General features: G+C 42.8%; 1 protein-coding gene across 2 annotated transcripts in view; it reads left to right on the forward strand.

The window, feature by feature from the left end:
• The first annotated feature begins 431 nt into the window (after nucleotides 1-431).
• LOC112258078 (myotonin-protein kinase-like) overlaps nucleotides 432-26,143 on the forward strand; it is a 37,542-nt gene continuing 11,830 nt past the window's right edge. Inside the window, exons 1-11 of one of the 2 annotated variants that reach the window (XM_024432181.2) lie at nucleotides 432-1,447; nucleotides 12,632-12,723; nucleotides 12,812-12,895; nucleotides 13,081-13,176; nucleotides 13,432-13,580; nucleotides 14,465-14,558; nucleotides 20,650-20,847; nucleotides 21,355-21,603; nucleotides 25,007-25,086; nucleotides 25,204-25,300; nucleotides 25,740-25,909. In XM_024432181.2, coding sequence (XP_024287949.1) covers nucleotides 1,279-1,447; nucleotides 12,632-12,723; nucleotides 12,812-12,895; nucleotides 13,081-13,176; nucleotides 13,432-13,580; nucleotides 14,465-14,558; nucleotides 20,650-20,847; nucleotides 21,355-21,603; nucleotides 25,007-25,086; nucleotides 25,204-25,300; nucleotides 25,740-25,909 — 1,478 coding nt within the window. In that variant the 5' untranslated portion in view covers nucleotides 432-1,278. Of the gene's footprint in view, nucleotides 1,448-6,867; nucleotides 7,924-12,631; nucleotides 12,724-12,811; nucleotides 12,896-13,080; nucleotides 13,177-13,431; nucleotides 13,581-14,464; nucleotides 14,559-20,649; nucleotides 20,848-21,354; nucleotides 21,604-25,006; nucleotides 25,087-25,203; nucleotides 25,301-25,739; nucleotides 25,910-26,143 lie in introns of those variants that run through there. The other variant, XM_024432182.2, reaches the window with a different exon arrangement.

Below are 26,143 nucleotides of genomic sequence, written 5' to 3' on the forward strand. Positions count from 1 at the left end.
CTACATGCACACATGCCTAAGTGCATGAGCAAATACGGATGTACATCAGGGCAAACGCACATAGACAAGCAACACACTGTCATAATATGTGTGCACAACATGCCGGCTTGCACCCACACAAGCCCCACACTGTCACAAACACAATTCAAACACACATATCAATATGGTGCTAAAATGAAACATACATCAATATAAATCACGCGTTCGGTAGAATTTGCTATGAAAACAATGAAATATTGGAATAAAATGGAGAACAAGTTCAAGGCAATGAGAGGCCGATTTGAGGCAAGGGAGGCTGGAGCGGTGGTGCATCAACAGGAGAAGAGAGGAAGGGGGCAGTTCAGTGGAGAAGTCAAAACAGAAAAGTTGTGAAGAGAGAGAAAGAGAGAGAGAGAGAGAGAGAGGAAAGAGGGAGCAAAGCTTACAGGCACACATTGAGCGACAGACAGCGGGGAAAGAAGAGAAGGACAGACAGACAAAGAGAATAAACGTATGGACAGACGGAGAGTGGAGGATTTTCAGAGCCAGTGAGCCTGACAAGAAAAGTGGACAACCACTGTGCCCCTGAAAAGGGTGAGTGAAGGAGGGAGAGAAAAGGGGAGGGAGGAGGGCTGTGCAGACAGAAGATGAGCGAGAGGTGAGATGGAGGGATCTGCAAAAGTTGAGGGACCAAAATAGCTCATGGACCGTGGACAGTTTTGTAACAGTCGTGTGAGAATTGTGGAGACAATAAAGCATGTACAGTACCTGCAGTACCTGCAGTACAGAGTAGTGTAGGTTTTGGTTTGGTCACATACAGTTCTAGAACATGGAGCTACAATTCTGTGAAAGAGGTGAACGATTCTGAACTTTGAAGTTTTGGGAGGCAAGTATTGACGAATGAGAAGGATGAGAGAAAGACAGATAGACTGAAAGAGAAAAATTAAGAAGTGGTAGAAGTGAGACAAAAACAGAAACCAAGAGAGGGGGCCAAAGGGTAAGAGAGAGAGAGAGAGAGACACACACACACACACACACACTGTACAGCGTGACGAACGAACAGATGAGAGTGGAGTAGCGAGTGGAACAGAGGAAAGAGAGAGGGATCAAGAGAGAGAGAAAGAGGGAGGGAGAAAGAGAGTGACAGACAGGGAGTAAGAGAGAAAAAGACAGGGCAGTGTAAACTACAGGAAGCCACCGTGTCAAACAAACAGGGGACTAGAAGACCTCCAGTCCAGAACCAGCCACCAGCCTCCAGTCTCCATTGACTTCAGGGAGTTGCAACGCCTGCTGGACAGCATGTCGGCGAGCCCTGGGCCTCGTGACTCAGACCTACTGCTGTTGGAACTCCAGGCCCCAGGGCCGGTGGGACTCCAGACACTGTTGGACCTGCTAGTGGGGGTGTACCAAGAGTTCCGCTTCTCACCCCTTGCCAGGGAGAAGTACGTTGCGGGCTTCCTGCAGTGGGGTCAGTCCCTTACTTACAAAGCCTTAACTTAACACTGTGTGTGTGTGTGTGTGTGTGTGTGTGTGTGTGTGTGTGTGTGTGTGTGTGTGTGTGTGTGTGTGTGTGTGTGTGTGTGTGTGTGTGTGTGTGTGTGTGTGTGTGTGTAGATGTAACCTTACATGTGTACTTACTGATTTAGAAACCTGCCTGTGTTTCAATTTGCTTACATGTATGCCGGGTGGGCCGAGTTTGCCCTTTTGGGATTATCCATAGGTTCTATTGCCCCGGGGTAAACTAAATTAAGCACAAAGTATTTGAAAGAAAACGATTACACTCCCCTGCGTATTTATTTGTAGAATGAAGCTAAAACTTTGCATTTAATACTCTAGCATTTTGGATTTGAGACCAAATGTTTCATATGAGGTGACAGTACAGAATGTCAATTTTATTTGAGGCTATCATACCTATATGTTTTACTGTTTAAAAATGAAAGCACTTTATATATCTAGTCGCCCCATTAGAAGGTGTTATTAGAGCCATGGACAAATTGACTTATAGTGTATTAAATGAAGTCAAAAGTTTAGTATTTGGTCTCATATTCCTAGCACGCAACGACTACATCAACCTTGTGACTCTACAAACTTGTTGAATGCACTTGCAGTTTGTTTAGGTTGTGTTTTAGATGATGCTGTGCGTTAATTGAAAGGAATGGTAAATAATAATATGTTTCGGAACATGTCTACATTACATTGGATGCTACCTACCATCACTCTGGATAATCAGGAATGAATGGTGAATGTACAAAGATCATACCCCTCAAAAAAATGTGCATGTTTTGGAGACATGATCTTTGTGTATCTGAAACCTTTTGTGGGATATGGTTTCATCTTGACATTAGACTACTTTAGAAGTCTGAAAACATTGGACAAACTTTGATTAGAAAGTGTAAAGTCCCTAAAATGGACAGCATTACGACTAGTTCTATGTTTATAGAAGCAGTCAACCCTTGGTTGTGGTGAGTGCATGTGATGTGTTCCCCAGAGTAGCGTACTGAGTCATGTTGTGTTCTACTAAGGGCAGGAGAATAAAGTGTCCTTACAGTGTAAAGACTGCAGTAAAAACACAAGGTCATGTAAGCCAACACCCCTCTGTTAACCTTCTTCCAGCCCTCGTGAGCCCCCATGATATTTCAGCTGGTGTCAGCCTGTTAAGCCCACCAGCAGTCACAAACACACACACGCACACACACACACACTTTACAGCAGGAAATCACAGGACTATTTGCTGATTGCCCCCCCCCGGCTACTAAAACTGAGTACTGTTTTATTGGGAACATTGGCCTCACTGTTGGACATAGAGTATGTGAAAAGAACTCCTCACATCTTCACACTTTTCTTTTCAACCTTTCATCGTTTATCCTCCAATTCTGAAACTATTAATTGACTACAAAATCAGTCTCCGGATTTGAACCCTGTTGAAAACCTGTGGTTTGAATTGAAGAAGGCCGTCCATAAGACCGGACGAAGGATATCAAGGATCTGGAAAGATTCTTTATGGAGGAATTGTCTAAGATCCCTCCCAATGTGTACTCCAATCTCATAAAACATTTTAGAAAAAGGCTCAGTGCCGTTATCCCTTCAAGGTGAGGTATTGAAAGATATTGAAAACAGAGGTGGCAATAATTTTGACCCTTAACCTTTTTTTATTTTTTATTACAAAATCTCTTTCTTTTTAAAATTGTATTAGTATATAATAATATGTTCAAATTGTTTTGCGGCACACAACACAGCTCAGTATTTGTATTATTATTTTATAGTATTTTGTTCTAATTTTTATCAAGGATACCAATATGGACCAGACTGTATATACCATGATATTTCAATGAAAAAAGATGTGTATGCATGTATACTGTAACATGAATGGTTCCACATATATACTGTACAATACAGTGGCGGTGAGCGCCGTTTAAGATGAGGGAGGAAGATTTTTTCCTCTGGCCTTATTTCTATTACAGCATATTGGATGACTCTCATTCATGTTCCATTCACCCAGTTCAATGTAACAGCGATAGGTTTTGGCTACTACATGATACTGACATTTTCCCTATACCCATCATGAGGTGGCTACAACCTAGCCTAGGTTGAGGTGGCTACAACCTAGCCTAGGTTGAGGTGGCTACAACCTAGCCTAAGTTGAGGTGGCTACAACCTAGCCTAGGTTGAGGTGGCTACAACCTAGCGTAGGTTGAGGTGGCTACAACCTAGCCTAAGTTGAGGTGGCTACAACCTAGCCTAGGTTGAGGTGGCTACTACCTAGCCTAGGTTGAGGTGGCTACTACCTAGCCTAGGTTGAGGTGGCTACTACCTAGCCTAGGTTGAGGTGGCTACAACCTAGCCTAAGTTGAGGTGGCTACAACCTAGCCTAGGTTGAGGTGGCTACAACCTAGCCTAAGTTGAGGTGGCTACAACCTAGCCTAGGTTGAGGTGGCTACTACCTAGCCTAGGTTGAGGTGGCTACAACCTAGCCATAAGGGTGTTTCAGTAGGTCTAACTAGCTTGCTGCATTTGCTTGCTAAGTAAGTGATACTGAAAGTCCAAAATAATGCAGAAATCTCTCTATCAATTTTTCTCTAGCTTCTCCTTTTTTGGGGGGGGGAGAAATTAATTTGTTAAAAACTGTTCAACAATTGTCTTTCTCTCTCTTTGAGTCAACTACTCACTACATTTTATGTGCTGAGGTGTTAGCTAGCTAAAGCTTATGCTGTCAGTACTAGATTAATTCTCTGATCCTTTTATTGGGTGGACAACATGTCAGTTCATGCTGCATGAGCTCTGATAGGCTGGAGGAAGTCCTCTGGAAGTTGTCATAATTACTGTGTAAGTCTATGGAAGGGGGCGAGAACCATGAGACCTCCTAGATTTTATATTGAGGTCAATGTACCCAGAGGAGGATGGAGGCTCGCTGTCCTCCGGCTACACCATGGAGTTGAGGCTACTGTAGACCTTCTTTGCGAAATAGTGTTTTAATTAGTTCTTTGGTGTCAATTGATTATATTTAGTATAGTTTTATCTAAAAAAGGATAACAATTTTATGACATTCACTGAGGAGGATCACCAATCCACATCTTGTCAGATCTGTGCTCAAACTTAATTTCTCCTGTGCTCGTTTGAATAAACTCTTAGTGTACAGTATTTCAAAATGCTTCGTAAATATGTGATGCGACTGAGTGAGTGTGTGTGTGCACAAAACGTTGTGTACGTGCGTGTGCATGCAATCGCTCATGTCCTCCTGCTTCTGTGTTTGTGCAATTTAGTCCAGTGGCCGAGGGATATCATATGTCACAGAGATGGAGGTTCCTATTTTGGTCTTAGCATGTGTCCAGTCTTGCTCAGGGATGAGTGTACTGTAGAGTGTCAGATGTGGAACGTTGACCAGTTTGTGGGATTAGTGTAGGCTGAGTGGGTTAGACCTCAGTTAATCTTTGCTTAACACAGTCAGCAAGGCAGAGAGTCAGGCAGAGAGTCAAGGAGACCCTGGTTGGTTGTGGGGATCTGAAATCCCCATAAGTCCCCACAAAGATAGTAAATCAAGGAAAATTCTCCCCCGTGTGGACATTTCCTACATCCCTCAGAGGATAAAGGCTATTTTAAGTTTAGGGGTTAGGTTTAGGGTTACAATTGGGGTTATAGTTAGAATTAGGGTTCGGGTAAGGGTAAGGGGTTAGGTTCAGGGTTAGGATTTAGGAGTTAGGGTTTATGATTTAAGGTTAGGGTTATAGTTAGGGTGAGGGTTAGGGTTAGGTTTAAGGGTTAGGATTAGGATTTTGAATGGAAATACATTTTAAATCCCTATGAGGTTAGATTAACATAACATGTGTGTGTCTGTCGGTCTGTCTGTCTGCCTTTCTTTCTTTGTTTCTCTCACTGTGCATCTTTCTGTCTGGATCTGTGTGTATGCCCCCCTCTCTCTCTGTCTCTCTCTCCCTTGCTCGCACTCTCTCTCTCTCGCACTCTCTCTCTCGCACTCTCTCTCTCGCTCGCTTTCTCTCTCTTTCTTTCTCTCTCTCTCTCATTCTCTTTCTCTCTCCATCCCTCTCTTTCTGGCAGGGTTCTGGTCTGGTCTGGTCACTCCCTACATGGCATTCATAACAGAATGAGTTTTCGATGGGGACATGGCCAAAGTCAACATGCACAGGAACAGGCTGTGGCTCAATCACCCTCCTTTCAGCTTTTCATTGCTCCCGCTTTGAGAATGCAATGTCATAGCTGCCGACAAGTGTATTACATTAATCATGTAACATTACATCTCTTGGAATGACTGTGTCAGCAGCTACAGAGGAGCTATATGAGTTTTCAACTTGGGATAGTTCCTTATCCTGTTCATGCTATTAGTATTTTGCATCATTATTTTGGGTTATTATGTTATCTCCCAACAAATCAGGATATGTGTTTTAAGGTGCCAAATAGAGAAGGGGTTGCATAGATGCTGTGTAGATGCTGTAAAAAGTCACCTGACTTACCCATATGTCACTCAACCTTATCAAGTCAGCTCCTCCACTTATTTTAAGTTATTAAGAATCTTTCTTTCCAAAAAATGTACACAACAAGATAGCAACAGGACTCCCACCCCTCCTCCCTCACGCTCTCTTTTTTCTCTCACTTTCTCTCTCGCTCTCTCTCTTTCTCTTTTTCTTTCTCTCTTTCTCTCTCTTTGTCCCTCTCTTTTCGGCTCCCTGTCTCACTAATTTTTTCCTGTCTCTGTCCTTCTCCCTGGAGGAAAGACATGTACATTTACAGATGTAGGATCTTTGAGCCAGTTTGCTACAGCAGAAATGTAATTCTGCAGCAGGAAATGTGAATTATTATGTGTATTATAATTCATGTACTTTTTTTCCAGGGGTTGATACATTTTCATTTAGGGCAAATAAAGTCTGAAATGTTGAAGTGGAAATTACTAACTTTTAGAAGCCTTTTAAAATATTGAATACACTACAAGTTAGCAGGAAAATGCCCATCAACAAGTGATACAATTAAGATCCTACATCTGTGTGAGACAGTTGGATGGCTTGGCACAATTTCACCAGTAAAGGACTGTGGTAAACAACACAGACAGGAAGAGGAGAGGAAAGAATCTCATCCCACTCCATACTTTCCATCAGGGCCCTGTTCTCTGTCAACGTGTGTGTGTGTGTGTGTGTGTGTGTGTGTGTGTGTGTGTGTGTGTGTGTGTGTGTGTGTGTGTGTGTGTGTGTGTGTGTGTGTGTGTCCCTAGGGTTTGTTTATCTGGTGTGTGTCCTTAGGGTTTGTTTATCTGGTGTGTGTGTACCCTGTGATAATCTAATTGTAAGTAAGCTACTATGAGAAGCCAAATGAAACATTTTATTATATAAAAATGTTTCATTATTTTTTGTTTTCTAATGTTTTGTCTCAATGATTCTGGTAGTTTATATGCTAAAATGTTGTTGTTGTTGCTAAAACTACATCAAAACCTCAGGAAAGGCAGCAGGATATTCACGCCATCCTTTTCATCCATTCAAATCGTTGATGCGTGCGGCCATTCCTGACTCCAATCAATGTTAATGGATAGAGTCAGCATAGGCGTGGCTCATTTGCCTAGCTTGAAGTAGCTTTGTTCGTTGCATTGAGACAATTTCATATTTATTTGCACATGGGTATTGCCTGAACATGTTGTGTGGGAAATCTGGGGTAAGCTCTTTACACATGTTGGCGTGTCTACATAATGTGGCACTCGCATCTGTTGAACAGAATGAAGGTGAAGCTAGCTAACTTGCTAGCAAAAACAACCTGACAAATGGACACTATACTGCACCTCAAACGATTTTCCAAGTTGGAAATATCGAACGCGCCATTTCGAGGGTTTGAAGAGTGGAACATCAACTATAATGAAAGATAAGACTAGATAGCGGCAGCATACACAAGCTCTACAAGACGTGACTTTATTCATGACAAGCAATCACCATCTCCCTCACTGCTAGCTGTCGGGCAGTCGAACAGTGAGAACTGGATTGTCCACTCTGAAATGTCATTACCAATTAATACTTTTTACCCGGACTTTTACACATCTTGGACATTTACTTTGGCTTTGTGGATGTAATGGAAATGGGGCTTCTCCCGCCACTAAATGCGGGCCAGAGCCTTGGCTTCTACAAGATGGATATGGCTAGTTGGAGGATTCTGCTTCCCGACCAGTTGGATACCCTAATGGTTGGAGCTGCCTACATGTGTGCAGTGTGGGAGAACTGTGCTACCAGCTACTGCTTGTGTGTGTGTGTGTGTGTGCGTGTGTGTGTAACTTTTTGTGTGTGTGTGTAAATGGAACCAAAGGAGGCCTTGGACATGTGTCTCCCAAACAAGCATAGGCCTGCTGTGTGCATGCAGAATAAAATAATAGCAGAGCCATGTCCGTGACTTCTACAATGCCATCACCGAGAGGTTCACCCTGAATGACAGATGAATGGAATTCATTTGCAAGTAAAGGTAGGCCTAAATGGATTTCCCTAGGCTACTGTTGAATGAACATGGGAATAGACAACATCCCTTTGATGCGTTTGATTTATCAAAAGCCTGAATTTCATTTTGTTGAGTCCCTTTTGCAACGTTTTGAACTGTTAACTGTAGATATGGACATTTCCTTTGAACCTTATTTATTATGTACAGTATGTGTGCATAATAACATTTTACATAATAATATTATTGTGTGTGCGGTGCATTGACAGAATTGTACATCCATTGTGAATGGAGTTTGCTTTGCCACCTATTCGGATGGAATGTGTCCATGTATTGGTCTTTTAGTGCCAACTATTGGTTGTAACTTTGGATGCTACATCGGTCTACAGCTGAGCTGAGTTGAGCAGTGTGTCATTTTGTTGGGTGATATGAAATATGCCACCATCAGAGACAATTGCTTGCGTATCTTTGCTAAATTGGTTGGGAATTGTTTGTCAATATGTATGGTTAACTTGGGCTTCATCAAGGTTTATTGTGAGTAAATCTGGCTTTGATAATAGCCAGTTCCTACCCAGTCACCGACCTCACCGCATGTCACTGGTTGTGTGTGTGTGTGTGTGTGTGTGTGTGTGTGTGTGTGTGTGTGTGTGTGTGTGGAGGATACAGCTGATCAGGATGGGTGGAAATCGAGAAGGATGATTTCTGACCTCACATCCTCTCCTGTGGCAATACAGTCATCATCTCTTTAAACCAAGCATGTCCTGCTGACAGGGACACCTTCTCTGACACTCCAGAGTGAAGTTTCCCATAGGAACAGATCTAAGATCAACTTCCTCTCTGCCAATCTTAACCTGAACCATTATTGCATAAAATGCTAAACTGACCCAAGATCAGCCTCCAGGGTATACTTCACCCATAGCCATTCTCTGAGAGGTAGTTAGAGGCTATTGGGATCCTACACTGTGATTGATGAGCTTGCCTGGCACAATGGAACATTTGCAAACACGGCACATCTGACACTCCAGGCTGGCTAAATCAAATGCTGGTGGGTTCAGGATGTTGGAACCCCTATGAGCTATTAGTAAGGTTAGAAACTCTATCATTGACCACAATTACATGCACACCAATATCCTGTTATTATATCCCGTTTACAATAACCAGAATAAGATGCCTGGGATACGTTGATCTTAGAGGGGATACTGTGGCATGTAAACATCTTATCCCGTTTACTGTTGTTTTTCGCCATATGCGTAGGCTCAGTTTCGCATAGTAATCAATGTAAACTGTTGTGTTGAGGGTGGAATTTCAACCACAAGATTATGTCACCATTATAATGAATTCTCAACATATAAAAACCTTGTAAAAATATGTTTTAGTTGTACCTCTGAAACAATGTCAGATCTTCAACACTATATCCACTATCAGAAGATTTAAAAAACAATAGGCTGGGCAGCACCTCCTGGAGCAGGGATCAATAACCAGCATTCAGGGCTAGAACCACTCAGTTTATAATTACAAATGTTTTGTAGACAACAAATTGACTGCAAGAAGCCCAAACAGATATAATGTTTGACTTTAACGTAATAATTTCAAACCTTGCTTACATTTGTATACTATCACATGTCTCTCTATTATGCGTGGGAATACTTGGGAACAGATTTCTTAAATTAAAATCACTTGGAGCTCATTTCCTGTTGTTTTTACAGTCTTATGTCCCAAAAGTTATAATAATTATAATAACAAAAAAATAATTACAAAAATGTTTTTGTTCAGAAAACTTGGGGTGCCAAATAAAACCACCCGCGGGCTGCCAGGCTGAATAGAAATAGCGCACATAGAACATATCTACCACTTCTTGGACTTGCTTACAATGCGAGTAACAGATCTATAACTCTCATGTGAATTTGGTCAGGTCGCCCAAAAAGTTATGTTGCAGCTTTAATAAGTAAATATAGTCACTGTTGCTATAATTTTTTCTCCAAAGGGTAGGTTTAACAGATACAAACTTTATAAGTCATATGTCATAAATTTGACTATTTAGGCCTAAATATATATATATATATATGTATATGTATATAGCGTTTGCAAAGTCATCAACAGCTATTGTTTCAATTCAAGCCAAAATTTGACTAAAATAGGCAATACATATATAGGCCTATGGTTTTAAGTGTTGATTGATTTAAAATTTAATCTTCAAGTTAATCATTAATATGTTGGATTCACATCTCCTTCTCAACAAAAAAATCAAAGTAAAATAGAACTACATCAAATCAATCTTGCAATAAAATCACATTTTATTTGTCACATGCGCCGAATACAACAGGTTTTCACCTTACAGTGAAATGCTTACAGGGGATACTGGTACCCCGGTGTCTAGGTAATTGAGGTAAGGTAATATATACATGTAGGTAGAGTTATTATTAGATAATAACAGAGAGTAGCAGCAGCGTAGAATAGGGGGGGGGGTGATACAAATAGTCTGGGTAGCCATTTGATTAGATGTTCAGGAGTCTTATGGCTTGGGGGTAGAAGCTGTTTAGAAGACTCTTGGACCTAGACTTGGCGCTCCGGTACCGCTTGCTGTGCGGTAGCAGAGAGAACAATTTATGACTAGGGTGACTGGAGTCTTTGACAATTTTTAAGGGCTTCCTCTGACTCCGCCTGGTATAGAGGTCCTGGATGGCAGGAAGCTTGGCCCCGGTGATGTACTGGTGCAGCTGTAAAACCTTTTGAGGATTGAGGACCCATGTCAAATATTTTTAGTCTCCTGAGGGGGAATAGGTTTTGTCGTGCCCTCTTCATGATTGTCTTGGTGTGCTTGGACCATGTTAGTTTGTTGGTGATGTGGACGCCAAAGAACTTGAAGCTCTCAACCTGCTCCACTACAGCCCCGTCGATGAGAATGGGGGCGTACTCGGTCCTCCTTTTCCTGTAGTCCACAATCATCTCCTTTGTCTTGATCACGTTGAGGGAGAGGTTGTTGTCCTTGTACCACACGGCCAGGTGTCTAACCTACTCCCTATAGGCTGTCTCATCGTTGTTGGTGATCAGGCGTAACACTGTTGTGTCATCGACAAACTTAATGATGGTGTTGGAGTCATGCCTGGCCGTGCAGTCATAGGTGAACAGGGAGTACAGGAGGGGACTGAGCAGGCACCCCTGAGGGGCCCCTGTGTTGAGGATCAGCATGGCGGATGTGTTGTCGCCTACCCTTACTACCTGGGAGTGGCCCATCAGGAAGTCCAGGATCCAGTTGCAGAGGGAGGTGTTTAGTCCCACGTCCTTAGCTTAGTGATGAGCTTTGTGTGCTCTATGGTGTTGAACGCTGAGCTGTAGTCAATGGACAGTATTCTCACATAGGTGTTCCTTTTGTCCGGGTGGGAAAGGGCAGTGTCGAATGCGATTGAGATTGTGTCATCTGTGGATCTGTTGGGGAGGTATGCAAATTTGGGGTGGGTTTCCGGGATGATGGTGTTGATGTAAGTCATGACCAGCCTTTCAAAGCACTTCATGGCTACCGACGTGGGTGCTATGGGGCGGTAGTCATTTAGGCACGTTACCTTCATTTTGTTGGGCACAGAGACTATGGTGTTCTGCTTAAAACATGTAGGTATTACAGACTCGTTCAGGGAGAGGTTGAAAATGGTAGTGAAGACACTTGCCAGTTGGTCCACGCAGGCTCTGAGTACACGTCCTGGTAATCTGTATGGCCCTGCGGCCTTGTGAATGTTGACCTGTTTAATGGTCTTGCTCACATCGGCTACGGAGAGCGTGATCATACAGTTGTCCCGAACAGTTGGTGCTCTCACGCATGCTTCAGTGTTGTTTGACTAGAAGCGAGCATAAAAGGAATATAGCTTGTCTGGTAGGCTCGTGTCACTGGGCAGCTCACGGCTGGGTTTCCCTTTGTAGGCCATATTAGTTTGCAAGCCCTGTCACATCCGATGAGCGTCAGACCCAGGGTAGTGGGATTCAATCGTAGTCCTTTGTGGGGTATTGTCTGTAGATTGTTGAGATTTCAAAAAATCAATTTTAGAATAAGGCTGAATAAGGCTGTAACATCACGAAACTCAAGAGGTCTGAATACTTTCCTAAGGCAATGTATAGGGAATAGGGGGCCATTTGGGATCCAATCAAGGAAGCAACAGGACTCTGCAGGATTATGTTGTTTCTACAAGAAGCTCTCTCTCCACTGAAAGGGTTTACAATGTTGCCTTGGTCTTGCACGCATTCCTCCCCACACAAGAAGGCATGGGAGAAAAAAAGTAAAAATGATGGGGCTGAAAAACCTGCCTTAAAAAAGTATTAAACGGTGGTGGCTATTCTTAGACACACTCTTAGACTATTTCAGACCACCAGTGTCTTAAAGGGGAAGTGGGGGCTTGTTTACCGTCATAAGTGCATACATTTTTCAGATGGTGGCCCCAGCAAGAATTAAACCCACAATTCTGGCATTGCACGCTCCATGCACTACCAACTGAGTCACAGAAATACACATGCATGTGTTTGTATGAAAGGTAAAAGGAAATGAACGATTCTTGCCAGCATGCCCGGGGGCCTTCTTGTTAACAGTGTGTGTGTCAGGCTTGCTTTTAAAGGACATGTGATGTATAAAACATTTTCTCCATACAAAACACCATCAACAAAAAAATGCTGGCCCTGATTAGCATGACATTTTTCTCCCCAACACCCTCTTTCCTTTCTTGTCCAATAACAATTCTCTATCCTCTAATCACAGTGGAGCCCCTGGTGAGGCAGGTGAAGAAGACGCGCATCAAGAGGGATGACTTCCACATCTTGAAGGTGATTGGTCGAGGGACCTTCAGTGAGGTGAGAGGACACCGCACAAGGTCAAGGTGCACATTGGACAATTGAATCTTGTCTCCGTTGTGACATGTTTGTGGCGCCGTATTTATAGGTGGCTGTGGCGAGGATGCGTAGCACACAGCAAGTGTACGCCCTGAAGATTATGAATAAGTGGGACATGCTGAAGCGAGGAGAGGTAAACATAAACACACATACACACACACAGGAACTTTTCAGTATACTGTATTCTCACTATTCACATAACGGACACATTTTGTGTCAGCACCGACTTCCTCCCTTTGTTGCTTCTGGCTTCTACTGTAAAACAGCATGGTGACGTCATCCTTCTTTCTGTGTTGCGTCTGTGTGTATGTCCTGTAGACAGCTTGTTACCAAGAGGAGAGAGAGGTTCTGCTGAAGGGCGATCGACGCTGGATCACTGAGCTGCACTACGCCTTCCAGGATGACAATTATCTGGTGGGTATCAGTAACAAGCACTCAGTTACGAGGGTCACGTCAGTGGCAGATTCTTGTCTGTTCTGTTCATCAGTGCCATTTCAGGGAAACCCCCTGTGTACTTTGACTGAAGCTACACTGTCTTTTCAGTGTAAATGTAGCTGCCCTCAGTTTCTTTCCCTCAAAATACACCAAGGAAAAATGAATGCATTTCTCGTCCACACTCTTTGTTGGTACTATCTCTCCCCTTGCACAATATCTCTCTCTCCCTCTCAGTACCTGGTGATGGACTACTATGTGGGTGGTGACCTGTTGACCCTGCTCAGTAAGTTTGGCGACCGTATCCCTGAGGACATGGCGCAGTTCTACCTGGCTGAGATGGTCATGGCCATTGACTCCATCCACAGGATGGGCTATGTGCACAGGTTAGTTAGTCAGAGACACCCGGAAAGACGACACCATCCAGCAAATCATTTGTGGTGTTCCTAGAATGCCCCCCCTAAAGTTCTGAAAACAGTCATGTTTCTGGAAGGAATGTTCGAAAGAACACTCAGAAAACAGGGAACATACTGCGAGTTGGTATTCATGTCATAACAAGGAATTCCTCTTGACCACGCCCACAAATTGGGGAAAACAATCATTTATTTCGCAAAACTCCCACGTAGAGAAACCCTGTGGCTTCAGGGTATTCAGTGTGCAAGAGTGGGAAATTGTGGGGACCCGGTTTTCAAGTAGGCTAGACGTAGCTATGTGTGTGGAAAACATTTTATCACAGGTAAGACATTTAACTTGTATAATGTAGTGTGTTTGTAACTCCACTTACTACTTGAAGCATTATAGTCCGTTTTCTTGTGTTCTTTTCTTAAATGTAGTTTTGTAACTGACTTAAAAAAGCAGAGAACAAGAAAATGGCGTTTGAAAAAGGTTAAATTTTTCATTGTAGGACAATGGGGTAAACAAGGCAACCACAGGTTGTTTGCCCCACAGGTGGGCGTCGCCGCTTGTCTATTTAATACCGACTAGGACAATTGTTCCTTACTTTGGAACACCTACAAGGGAAGTTCAGAGAACATTGTTGACTATAGAATGGATGAATATATCAGCATACAATAACTTGAAAACACAATTTTTTGGAGTGTGGACCATGGACTGCATCTAATGGTTTATTTTTGGTCCATGCACCTCAAATGAGTGCAGCATTCCAAGAACCATGGCAAAATTAGTTATGCAATCCCATATAGATGGCCTGGGAACGGGAAGACCTTTGAAAGGACATAGAGAGATTGGCATCTTTTACTCCCTTCTGCAGGGACATCAAACCTGACAACATCCTTCTGACGGCAGAGGGCCACATCAGGCTGGGGGACTTTGGTTCCTGTCTGAGGGTCCAGGAGGATGGCATGGTGAGAGGCCCCAAAGGGCTGCAAAACACTCACAATTCACTCCACTGTTAACAATATTGCTGTGCAAAAGTTACAGACAGGGTATCGAACCTGGGTCTACTGTCACAAGCCACTGGGCACACCACATCATTTCAATGTGGATAATTGGGCATTTCCTTGAGACATTGATTAATGAGATTACAACCTATATTCACCCACTCAAAAAGACAACTAATAGTTTGTTGAATTTCTAATGCGTTATCACTATGCTTTCAACCATCTAAAAGCACAACCTAATTCCAATGGAAAAACAATGTCACATTTTTGGTGTAATTGTCACCCAAATGTTTATCACTGCGCTTTTACCTATTTGAAAGCACAGCAACGTTCAAATGGAAATACGATGTCAAATTGTTTATTTATGCAACAGATTGTGTTGTCACTGTGCTTCATTTAATAGCAGAACCAAAATGACCTGGATTGCAGTTGAGATTACATTAAAAGTACACGATCAATGCCAGCGATCAATGCCGTTTGAGATTCTGTGCAGATTATTACAGCAATTGTGAAGATCTCTACAGACCTGCAACGACCTATGCATGCTATCTAGAACATGCACGCTTCATATGATTACATAAGACAAGTATAGTTACAGTAACCTCAATGTGGCCATGGATGTGTTAAATAACATGGTGCTATGGTATAGATACAGATACTGTGCCTATCGGCATCTTGTCTGTTGGTAATGGGGTTACCTTGGCAAACATGTCAGAGCGGTCATACCTTCATGTGTGGTGTACCATATACAACAGGATTTTCCTGATCCTGGTGCAGAATACACAGGGTTTCCCCCTCCCCATATTGACTGATACCATTCAATTCAATAATAAAAAAAAGAATACTAGTCTAGTCAGTGCCAGGTCTCTCTCCATTTTGAGACATCAGTATCAAGCCCGTCTGTATCAAGCCCCCCCCCCGGAGCTTGAGGGCACCAGGCTGCCCTGCATCACACACTCTATCATCCATTACGCACACCTGCCTTCCCTCATTACGCGCATCAGTGATATTAGACTCACCTGGACTCACTCATTATCTGTTATATCCCCTATATTTGTCAGTTCCCCAGCTCTGTTTCCCGCTTCTGCATAGATTGTTTATGTCTTTGTTTTCTTTTATGCTGACGCTGTTTCTGTCTCGTTCCATGCCTGTTATATATTAAAAGTTTGACTCCCCGTACATGCTTCGTCTCTCCAGCGTCAACTCGTGACGGAAAGGATGTTGCAAATACTGGACTTTTCTGTTGTACTGTATTATTAGTAATCACCTTTTGTCCCTCATTGTGAATGTGTTGAGTGCCAGGTCTTTCTCCATTCAGAGACGTCAGTATCAAGCCTGTCTGTTGGTCAGGACTCCATCACATCATCTTGCAAGTCTCCAAGTACTGGCTGATAGATGCATCTATGAACATATACACAGTCACTGTTCTATTACCTATAGCAGTCAGGATAGGTGTCTATGTTGAAGTTTGAACAGGTCAGTCTAAACAAACCTAATTCTGTTCTCACCATCGATCACCTTTCGTGAGCAGGCAGGAGGTGAGGCTGGAGGTAAGGTCTTTGCTAGTGCCCCATTAATGGGCATGGCAGCTCAGATCAGCTCCTGGCCGGTTGTGATACAGCCTTGAATCAAACCAGGGTGTCTGAAGTGACACCTCAAGCACTGAGATGCAGTGCCTTAGACCGCTGCGCCACTCAGGAGCCCGAGATTAAAGATACTGCTCGGTCACACAAACACACGCACAAAACACTGATTACATTATCAACGGTGGTTATGATTCAAATGGTGGAACCAACCTGATTGCTGCACTCACCTTTCTATTTCACCTCAGATATCATATGAAATAGAATGGTAAACGCAGCAATCGGGCTGGTTCACCAGGCTGAGTCATGAAGGTGAATTGGGACAAATCTCGAAACGATTTTGACTTTTGACCAAGTCAAATGTCACCAACCTGATTCAAGTGTCTGCCCTGCTCACAGCGAGGACATGATGCATGATGCTGAGGGTCCTTTGCTGGTCATCTCTATGTTGTATGTTCGGCTGCAAAATTGACATCTCTCAAACAACTGCAGCAGGCAATCCTCATAAACAATTGACTTTCTCATCTTATGAGGTGGTGTTGACTGAGAGGTCCTGTGACAGGGGGATACAATAGACAGCCAAGTGGTAAATTGCATGTTACTATAAAGAAAGGACAACGCTTTTTGATAACACTTCACAACCAAAATGATTCTACCCACTATACATTTCACATCAGGGGACCCAGACCGTCCTTGATTCAGCTCAAAAATAGATGTCTATAATTGGTTCAGATTTGGTCTGGTCTGGGACATCTATGTTCACAGGTTTGGACAGCACAGTACAGCTCAGTACAGTAGAGCACAGTAGAGTACTCTGATTAGGTATAGAAGTAGGCCTAGGCTACCTGGCCTGCGCATAGATGTAGACCTATAAATGTGCCCATTTGGGGATCTGATACAATTTCTGATTGTCTTGACTCACCATCACTGTGTTTTTTAATTTTTAATTGAACCTTTATTTAACAAGGTAGGCCAGTTGAGAACAAGTTCTCATTTACAACTGCGACCTGGCCAAGATAAAGCAAAGCAGTGCGACAAAAACAACAACACAGGAGTTACACATAAACAAACGTACAGTCAATAACACAATAGAAAAAAATCTTCTCAAAGTCCTTTTTTTCTTCGCCTCAAACAGCAAGTAAACAAAGTCTGTTTCTACATCCATTGAGAATGAAAATAGTTTGCCTACTAGCTCTCTCCCTTTTGATAACCACTCAGCATGTAATGCTCTGATCCGGTGGAAACGCCATAAAATAGGCCTACCTGATTACTTCTTATCCCTTGTGCAAATATCCTACAGCTGTCTCTGTCTGTCTGGAGCTCACTGGTGTAGGACACTCTGAGGGCCCAGAATATTTTATACAATGTTGCAAATTTGCTGGCACGATCAGGCTGGACCAAGTTCATAGTTGATATAATGTTTTAAGTTCCTTGCAGACTGGCCATGCGTAGCCAGTGGGATTCATAGGATATTTATTTTCATCGGGATATTTTCGACCTGCAGGCTGCAATGTTTTTATTTGTTGGTTTATGAAGGCTATTTTTAAATATTGGCAATGGCAATAGAAGCTACTTTTAGATGTGTCACTTTCATTTAGATAGCGTTTTGTTTAACCACATTACATTGATTTTGAGATATGAAGACTTTATTAGAAATGAAATGAAACTGTTCCACAAAAATATGCATATGAAAATCATAACAGGCATGCAGATCAGTAGAAATGGTATAACTTGGCACTCCAAATGGAAAAGCTTGCTCACAGCTGGTGTAGGCTATTACCGACAACTTTTAGGAGCCTAATGGCGGAATCTGCGAAAGTGGGAGGAGGTGGGTTGGAACAGGTTTTTTTTTTCTGGATAGGCTATATTAATCTCTGTCTCCCTCTTTAGTCATTTTTAATATCAGTGCTTAAAGCATCAGACAAGCTCAGTAGCCTACATATAGTTGATTTTATTCAAACATAGGGTGTTTCTATTATAGAAAAATACACATTTAAAAATTTCAACCAATCGATTGGTCGAAAGAACAGATGACTCTCGGTTGACCAAGATTTTTTGGGGTCATTCAGCAGGAGCTCTTATCCAGAGTGACTTCAGCTAAGGTAGATAAACAACAACAACATCACAGTCAGAGCAAGAAAAAAAAGCATCTGTAACCATTACTTAGAATGTTATTGTAGCTAAAGTGGTCTGTTGGTTTATTCTGTATGTTGGAGTACTTTGAACATCATCACTGCACCGGGGCCTCCCACTCCTCTGTTCTGTGAGGGGAGTAATACATAGCGTTGTACGAGATCTTCAGTTTCTTGGCAATTTCTTGCATGGAATAGACTTCATTTCTGAAAACAAGAATAAATTGACGAGTTCAGAAGAAAGTTATTTTTTTTCTCTGGCCATTTTGAGCCTGAAATCAAACCCACAAATGCTGATGCTCCAGATACTCAACTAGTCTAAAGAAGGCCAGTTTTATTGCTTCTTTAATTTAGGACAACAGTTTCAGCTGTGCTAACATAATTGCAAAAGGGTTTTCTAATAATCAATTAGCTTTTTAAAATGATAAACTTGGATTAGCTAACACAACATGCCATTGGAACACAGGAGTGATGGTTGCTGATAATGGGCCTCGGTACGCCTATGTAGATATTCCAGCTACAATAGTCATTTACAACATTAACAATGTCTACACTGTATTTCTGATCAATTTTATGTTATTTTAATGGACCAAAAATGTGCTTTTCTTTCAAAACAAAGACATTTCTAAGTGACCCCAAACTTTTTTTTGGAATAATATATTTATTGACATTTCTTTTTTTACAATTAAACAATCATCAAAATATGACACAGATAATGCCCCGTTATTCCTTCCACCTACACAAAACACCATGCTACATGGGGACACATTGTGCCAAACCCTTCCCTCACCAACACAGGAACACCCCCCTCCCTCCCCTCTACTTAGCTTTCCTAGTTAGCTTCCCTGACTAACATAAAAACAAAAACAGAATGGCCTTCACATTCCATGCTAGAAAATAAATGATTCAACAGAAAAACAAATGATGATAATACATTAATGAGTAGTAATGAGGCAGCTAAGGTGACATCTCTAGAAACTGCTGAAAGTCCCCCCAGACATCAGTAAATTCAAAGGGTTTATTACATAAATTGTATGAATTTTTTTTCAGACGGAATATAGGAAGATAGTTATTTTAGCCACATCTGCTTGCCTGGCGGAGTGTCACTCTTCCATATAATAGCTGTGCATTTATTGGCTGCAATGATTGCCAATTTAATGAATCTGGTTTTGCTACAAATATTAACTGGTAGAACACAATCATCTCCGAGAAGAATAAGGGAAGGATCTTGTGGTACCGTCATATTAGTGACCTGTGATAAGATCTGAATAATGTCTTTCCAATAATTGCTTAGTTCAGGGCAGGACAAAGTTCACTGTATTAGTCAGACTTAGACATGAGTTAGCTACCACCATACAGTAGCTGCATCCATTATTTAGGTTTGCCCTAGACAATACAGAAAACTTTTATGAGCTACAAACTAACTTTCAAATCCGACTTGAAAGCTAATGTTAGCTAGCCTGTAGCTAGCTAGCCTGCCACGCTAGAATTATCCAGTATAGATACTTTTTAGCTTGTGTTGCCTACCACTTCACGGTTGAAGTGTTGCTCCTAGATGTTTCCACTTCACAATAACAGCACTTACAGTTGACCGAGGCAGCTCTATCAGGGCAGAAATTTGACGAACTGACTTGTTGGAAAGGTGGCATTCTATGACGGTGCACGTTGAAAGTCACTGAGCTCTACAGTAAGGCCAATCTACTGCCAATGTTTGTCTATGGAGATTGCATGGCTGTGTGCTATATTTTATACACCTGAAATAGCCAAATCCATTAATTTGAAGGGGTGTCCACATACATTTGTATATATAGTGTAGATCAATTCTCCAGGAGGAGGTATTGCCTAGCCAAGATCTGAAAACGTTTTGCATGTAAAAATTCAACATTTTATACAAGGTTTGTCTATTTGAACATAATTCTGTGGTTGAAATTCCATCCTCAAATATTTTTTTCAAATCAAATATATTTTCCACATAGAATCTACGTCACAATACGTTAACAAACCACATTGAGACAATGTTTATTCAACCAGTTTGTGCCCAGTGGGAAGGCTGTGTTAGCCCTCTGAGCTAAAGACAAGGCTCAGGGAACTAAAGCAAGTCTTTAGGGCTCAGGTAGGGTTACTTACTCACTAAACCACGTCGGTAACACAAAGGTGTACTCCTCTGTGTGTTATAGTGTGACAGTGTGTGACTTCTGTTGCTACTAATGAGTTAGAACTACTACTTTCTGTGAGGGAAGGTTTCTCTCTTCTATAATGTGAACATATTGCATCCCAAGGATAGAATCCTACTTTTGTCAATGCATTCGTGTGTGTTGACATGTCACTGTGCATTTTCAGGTGCACTCGTCCTTGGCAGTAGGCACACCCGACTACCTGTCCCCAGAGATCCTGCGTGCGGTGGAGGGAGGGGGAGGCTATGGCCCTGAGTGTGACTGGTGGGCCCTGGGGGTCTGTGCCTACGAGATGCTGCAGGGGACCACGCCCTTCTACGCAGAGTCCATCTCAGAGACCTATGCCAAGATCATGAACTTCCAGGTAGGATGGCGACTGAGAGAAGGTCACTTCACAAATTGAACAGGAGAACATGTTGAAGAGTCATCAGAAAATGTACATGTGTATCTGTGCATATCGGTGCCAAGAGTGGTGGGAAATCCGAGGAGGAAGGGGTGTTTAAAAATAGCTAATATTCAATAGGGCTCAATCCCAAATCGACCCCTAAGCCCTACACTCTATGCACTTGTGGAGATCTTACATAATTTGATTAGTATAAGCAATATTGTGAAACTTCCACCTAGCTTCCACTTATCAGAGGGCAAGGTAGAGCTATTACGATATTGCTTACACCTGTCAAATCCAATCAGGTCTACACAAGTGCATAGAGCGTAGAGGTCGATTTGGGATTTGGCCATAGTAATCTTTGTGAGCATCTTCTTATACATCTGCAAAGACTGCAAAAATGTATATATTGAGCTCAAACCGAAAGAATTGTGAAGAAGAGCTGCAAGCTTGAACTATAAGGAACTAACTATTATGTCCCTCCAGGAGCACTTTGAGTTCCCCCCATCTGGCCCCGAGGTTTCAAACATGGCCCGTTCCCTCATCATGGGGCTCATCTGTGAGAGGGAGGATCGTATGGGGGCTGGGGGCTCTGGAGACTTCAGGGGCCACCCTTTCTTCTGTGGACTAGATTGGGGCTCCCTGCATGAAATTCCAGCACCCTTCGAACCTGAAGTCTCCAACGCCACTGACACTTCCAACTTTGACGTGTTGGACGACTGCCTCAGTGAAATGGTATTAATCCAAAAAGCCGACATACAATCTATATACAATCCATTCAAACGTAAAGGGGCCTAATATGGAGCAACTTCCATAGAATATCAAATCAAACTTTTTGTCACATGCGCCGAATACAACAAGTGTAGACTTTACCGTGAAATGATTACTTACAAGCCCTTAACCAACAGTGCAGTTCAAGAAGAGTTAAGACATTTTTTTACCTAGTAGACTAAAACAAAAACGAATAATAAAAACATAACACAATAAGAATAAGAATAACGAGGCTATATACAGGGGGCACCGGTACCTAGTCAGTGTGAGCGGGTACAGGTTAGTTGAGGTAATTTGTAAACAGTGAGTAGCAGCAGTGTACAAAAGGTCAATGTAAATTGTCCGGTGGCAATTTTATTAATTGTTCAGCAGTCTTAAGGCTTGGGGGTAGAAGCTGTTGAGGAGCCTCTTGGTCCTAGACTTGGCGCTCCGGTACAGCTTGCCGTGAGGTAGCAGAGAAAACAGTCTACAACGCGGGTGACTGGAATCTCTGACAATTTTATGGACTTGCCTCTGACACCGCCTATTATATAGGTCCTGGATGGAAGGAAGCATGGCCCAAAAGATGTACTGAGCCGTTCGCATTACCCTCTATAGCGCCTTCCTGTCAGATGCTGAGCAGTTGCCATACCCGGGGGTGATGCAACCGGTCAGAATGCTCGAGATGGTGCAGCTGTAAAACCTTTTGAGGATCTGGGGACCCATGCCAAATGTTTTCAGTCTCCTGAGGGGGAAAAGGTTTTGTCGTGCCCTCTTCACGGCTGTCTTTGTATGTTTGGACGATGATAGTTCATTGGTGGGAAGGAACTTGAAACTCTCGACCAGCTCCACTACAGCCCCGCCGATGTTAATGGGGGACTGTTCGGCCCGCCTTTTCCTGTAGTCTACGATCATCTCCTTAGTCTTGCTCATATTGAGGTAGAGGTTGTTGTCCTGGCACCACACTGCCAGTTCTCTGACCTCCTCCTTGCGGGCCGTCTCATCGTTGTTGGTGATCAGGCCTAACACTTGTGTCGTGGCCATGCAGTCGTGAGTTAGCAGGGAGTACATGAGGGGACTAAATACATACCAGAGGGGCCCCAGTGTTAAGGATCAGCGTGACAAATGTGTTGTTGCCTACTCTAACCACCTGGGGGTGTCCCGTCAGGAAGTCCAGGATCCACTTGCAGAGGGAGGTGTTTAGTCCCAGAGTCCTTAGCTTAGTGATGAGCTTTGTGGGCATTATGGTATTGAACGCTGAGCTGTAGTCAATGAACAGCATTCTCACATAGGTGTTCCTTTTGTTCAGGTGAGAAAGGGCAGTGTGGAGTGCAATTAAGATTGCATCATCTGTGGATCTGTTTGGGCGGTACGCGAATTGGAGTGGGTCTAGGGTGTCCGGGAGGATACTGTGATGTGAGCCATGACAAGCCTTTCAAAGCACTTCATGGCTACCGATGTGAGTTCCACGGGCGGTAATCATTTAGGCAGGTTACCTTTGCTTCTTTGGGCACAGAGACTATGGTGGTCTGCTTGAAAGAGGTAGGCTTGGTCAGGGAGAGGTTGAAAATGTCAGTGAAGACACTTGCCAGTTCGTCTGCACATGCTTTGAGTACACGTCCTGGTAATCCGTCTGGCCCAGCGGCTTTGTGAATGTTGACCTGTTTAAAGGTTTCGTTCACATCGGCTACTAATAGCGTTATCACAAAGTCATCCAGAACAACTGGTGCTCTCATGCATGCTTCAGTGTTGCTTGCCTAGAAGCGAGCATAAAAGGCATTTAGCTCATCTGGTAGGCTCACGTCACTGGGCAGCTCGCGTCTGGGTTTCCCTTTGTAGTCCGTAATAGTTTTCAAGCCCTGCCACATCCATCGAGCATCAGAGCCGGTGTAGTAGGATTCAATCTTAGTCCTGTATTGACGCCTTTCTTATTTGATGGTTTATCTGAGGGCATAGCGGCATTTCTTATAAGCGTCCGGATTAGTCTCCCACTCCTTGAAAGTGGCAGCTCTAGCCTTTAGCTTGATGCAGATGTTGCCTGTAATCCATGGCTTCTGGTTGGGATATGTACGTACAGTCAGTGTGGGGACGACGTCGTCGATGCACTTATTGATGAAGCCGATGACTGAGGTGGTGTACTCCTCTATGCCATTTGATGTATCCCGGGAACATATTCTAGTCTGTGCTAGCAAAACAGTCCTGTAGTGTAGCATCTGCGTCATCTGACCACTTCCACATTGAGCGAGTCACAGATACTTCCTGCTTTAGTTTTTGCTCATAAGCAAGAGTCAAGAGGATAGAATTATCAGATTTTCCAAATGGAGGGCGGGGGAGAGCTTTGTACGCATCTCTGTGTGTGCAGTATAGGTGGTCTAGGATTTTTTTCCCTCTGCTTGCACATATGACATGCTGGTAAAATTTGGTAAAACTGATTTAAGTTTGCTGCATTAAAGTCCCCGGCCACTAAGAGCGCCGCTTCTGGGTGAGCATTTTGCTTCTTTGCTTATGGCCTTATAGAGTTGGTTTAGAGTTGGTTTAGTGCCAGCTTCATTCTGTGGTGGTAAATAGACAGCTAGGAATAATATAGATAGTGTGGTCTGGCTCCAATATGACGTGGCTCCAGAAGCAAGCCTAAGAAGGGACCTTAGAGAACGTATAATGTTAATTCCATGCCAGCATAGGTGGAAAATATTTGACATGATTTTTACATTTGTATCACAAAGCTGTCATCAAGGCAAAGTGTGACTACTTTGAAGAATCTCCCATATGAAATATATTTTGATTTGTTTAACACTTTTTTTGGTTACTACATGATTCCATGTGTTATTTCATATTTGTGATGTCTTCACAATTATTCTACAATGTAGAAAATAGTAAAAAAACACAAAAAAAACTAGAATGAGTAGGTGTGCCCAAACTTTTGACTGGTACTGTACATAGGAATGGACATTATACAGTAGGTCATTAACCAATCACAGCACTACTTTAGAATTGCACATTCAGCTAAACATTCAGCTATTTGAATCATCTGTGTTATGCTAAGTCAAAAAACTAAATATACACCCGGGGGGGGTAGGGGGGGACAGGACTGAATTTGATCACACTATAAAGAGTGTAATTACACCAAGATGATGTCTGTATCATGTAGTTTACAGATCATAAAGTCTTACAGGAGGTGTGTATACGCCTTAAAAGTGCCTTAAATGGTTTGTGATACAAATGTATAAGAGCATGTCAAACATCCTTCCTTCCAATGAAGTTTCTATGTGAGAATTGCCATAACAATCTGAGATGCCAAGAATATTATCCGTCTGCGCTGGCATGGAATTGCCCATACCTGACATGCATATAAAGCACACTAGATGTAATGCTGTCTTTTGTCCTGCAGGAAACACTGAGTGACGTGATGGACAGGGCCCCTATCGGTGTTCACCTGGCTTTCGTTGGCTACTCCTACACAGCTACAAGGTCACATTCATATCATATACTGTCTCAGTATAAACGTCCCTCAAATGAATGGGGTATCATACAAAACGGTGTCGAAACAGTTATGTTTGTTTCCGCCAATTTCTCAATCTCTTACAGACAGACAGGTGCCTTGGACCGCAGTTGTGACATCATGATGGAGATTGACCACCAGCGGCATCAAGGGTTGCCAAACCTCAATTTCCAGGATAAGCTGGTTGGTTGACTATCCACACTAGCGACTAGCTGAGATGAGTTGTAATAGTCAAAACTAAACTAAATACTAACCACTAGCTAGGCTAGTTAAGTCAATTTGAGTGTTCTCATGTAGCCGGAATACGGAATCGCTAGCTAGTTAGCTGTAGCTAGTTAGCTGTAGCTCTGTTACACATGTACATGTCAGTTTGTTTATTCAGGAATACTAACTGCTATAGTTAACCTCATCTCAAGTGTGCCAGTCAGCTGTGACACAAATGCTTAGTGCTTCTTGAGCTTGCTGCATCTTGAATGTCTGATGTGTTCTGTGGCATGCATCAGAGAGTTAGGCATGCAAGAGATATTAACGGCTACGAGATTGTTCTTTTCGGGGAACTGATATGTTTACCTTTACCATGATGTGTATTTCTGACACTGAGTGGGGTGGTGTGGGATTTCAGAGTCAGATGTGGCAGCTCAGAGACGCTCTGACATCTACTGACAGCCTGCCTGCCCTTCTTGAGCTCCCCCTAGCCTTGGAGCAGGGTACTGCAGAGTCCACTCACACCACGATAGAGGAGGACGAGGAGGAGACAGACCAGAATTCAGGACTTGATGAGGACCTGCACAGGTTAGATGAACCCTGAGTGTGCACAGACAGACAGACAGACAGACACGTTGATAAGAGGCATTTATTGCAGTATTGCTCTACTGCTAAAAATGGGCCTCCCTCACCTTTCCCTTCAGACTTGACAGCTCTGACATTTAGGTAATGTACATGTATGTTATAGAGGTATCCATAATGTCATGATGTAATTTTATATTTAGGTAAATATTCATAGCCAATACCAGAGCTGACTGTATC

The sequence above is a fragment of the Oncorhynchus tshawytscha genome, linkage group LG09, assembly GCF_018296145.1.
Source record: "Oncorhynchus tshawytscha isolate Ot180627B linkage group LG09, Otsh_v2.0, whole genome shotgun sequence".
In the NCBI taxonomy this organism is placed as follows: Eukaryota; Metazoa; Chordata; class Actinopteri; order Salmoniformes; family Salmonidae; genus Oncorhynchus; species Oncorhynchus tshawytscha.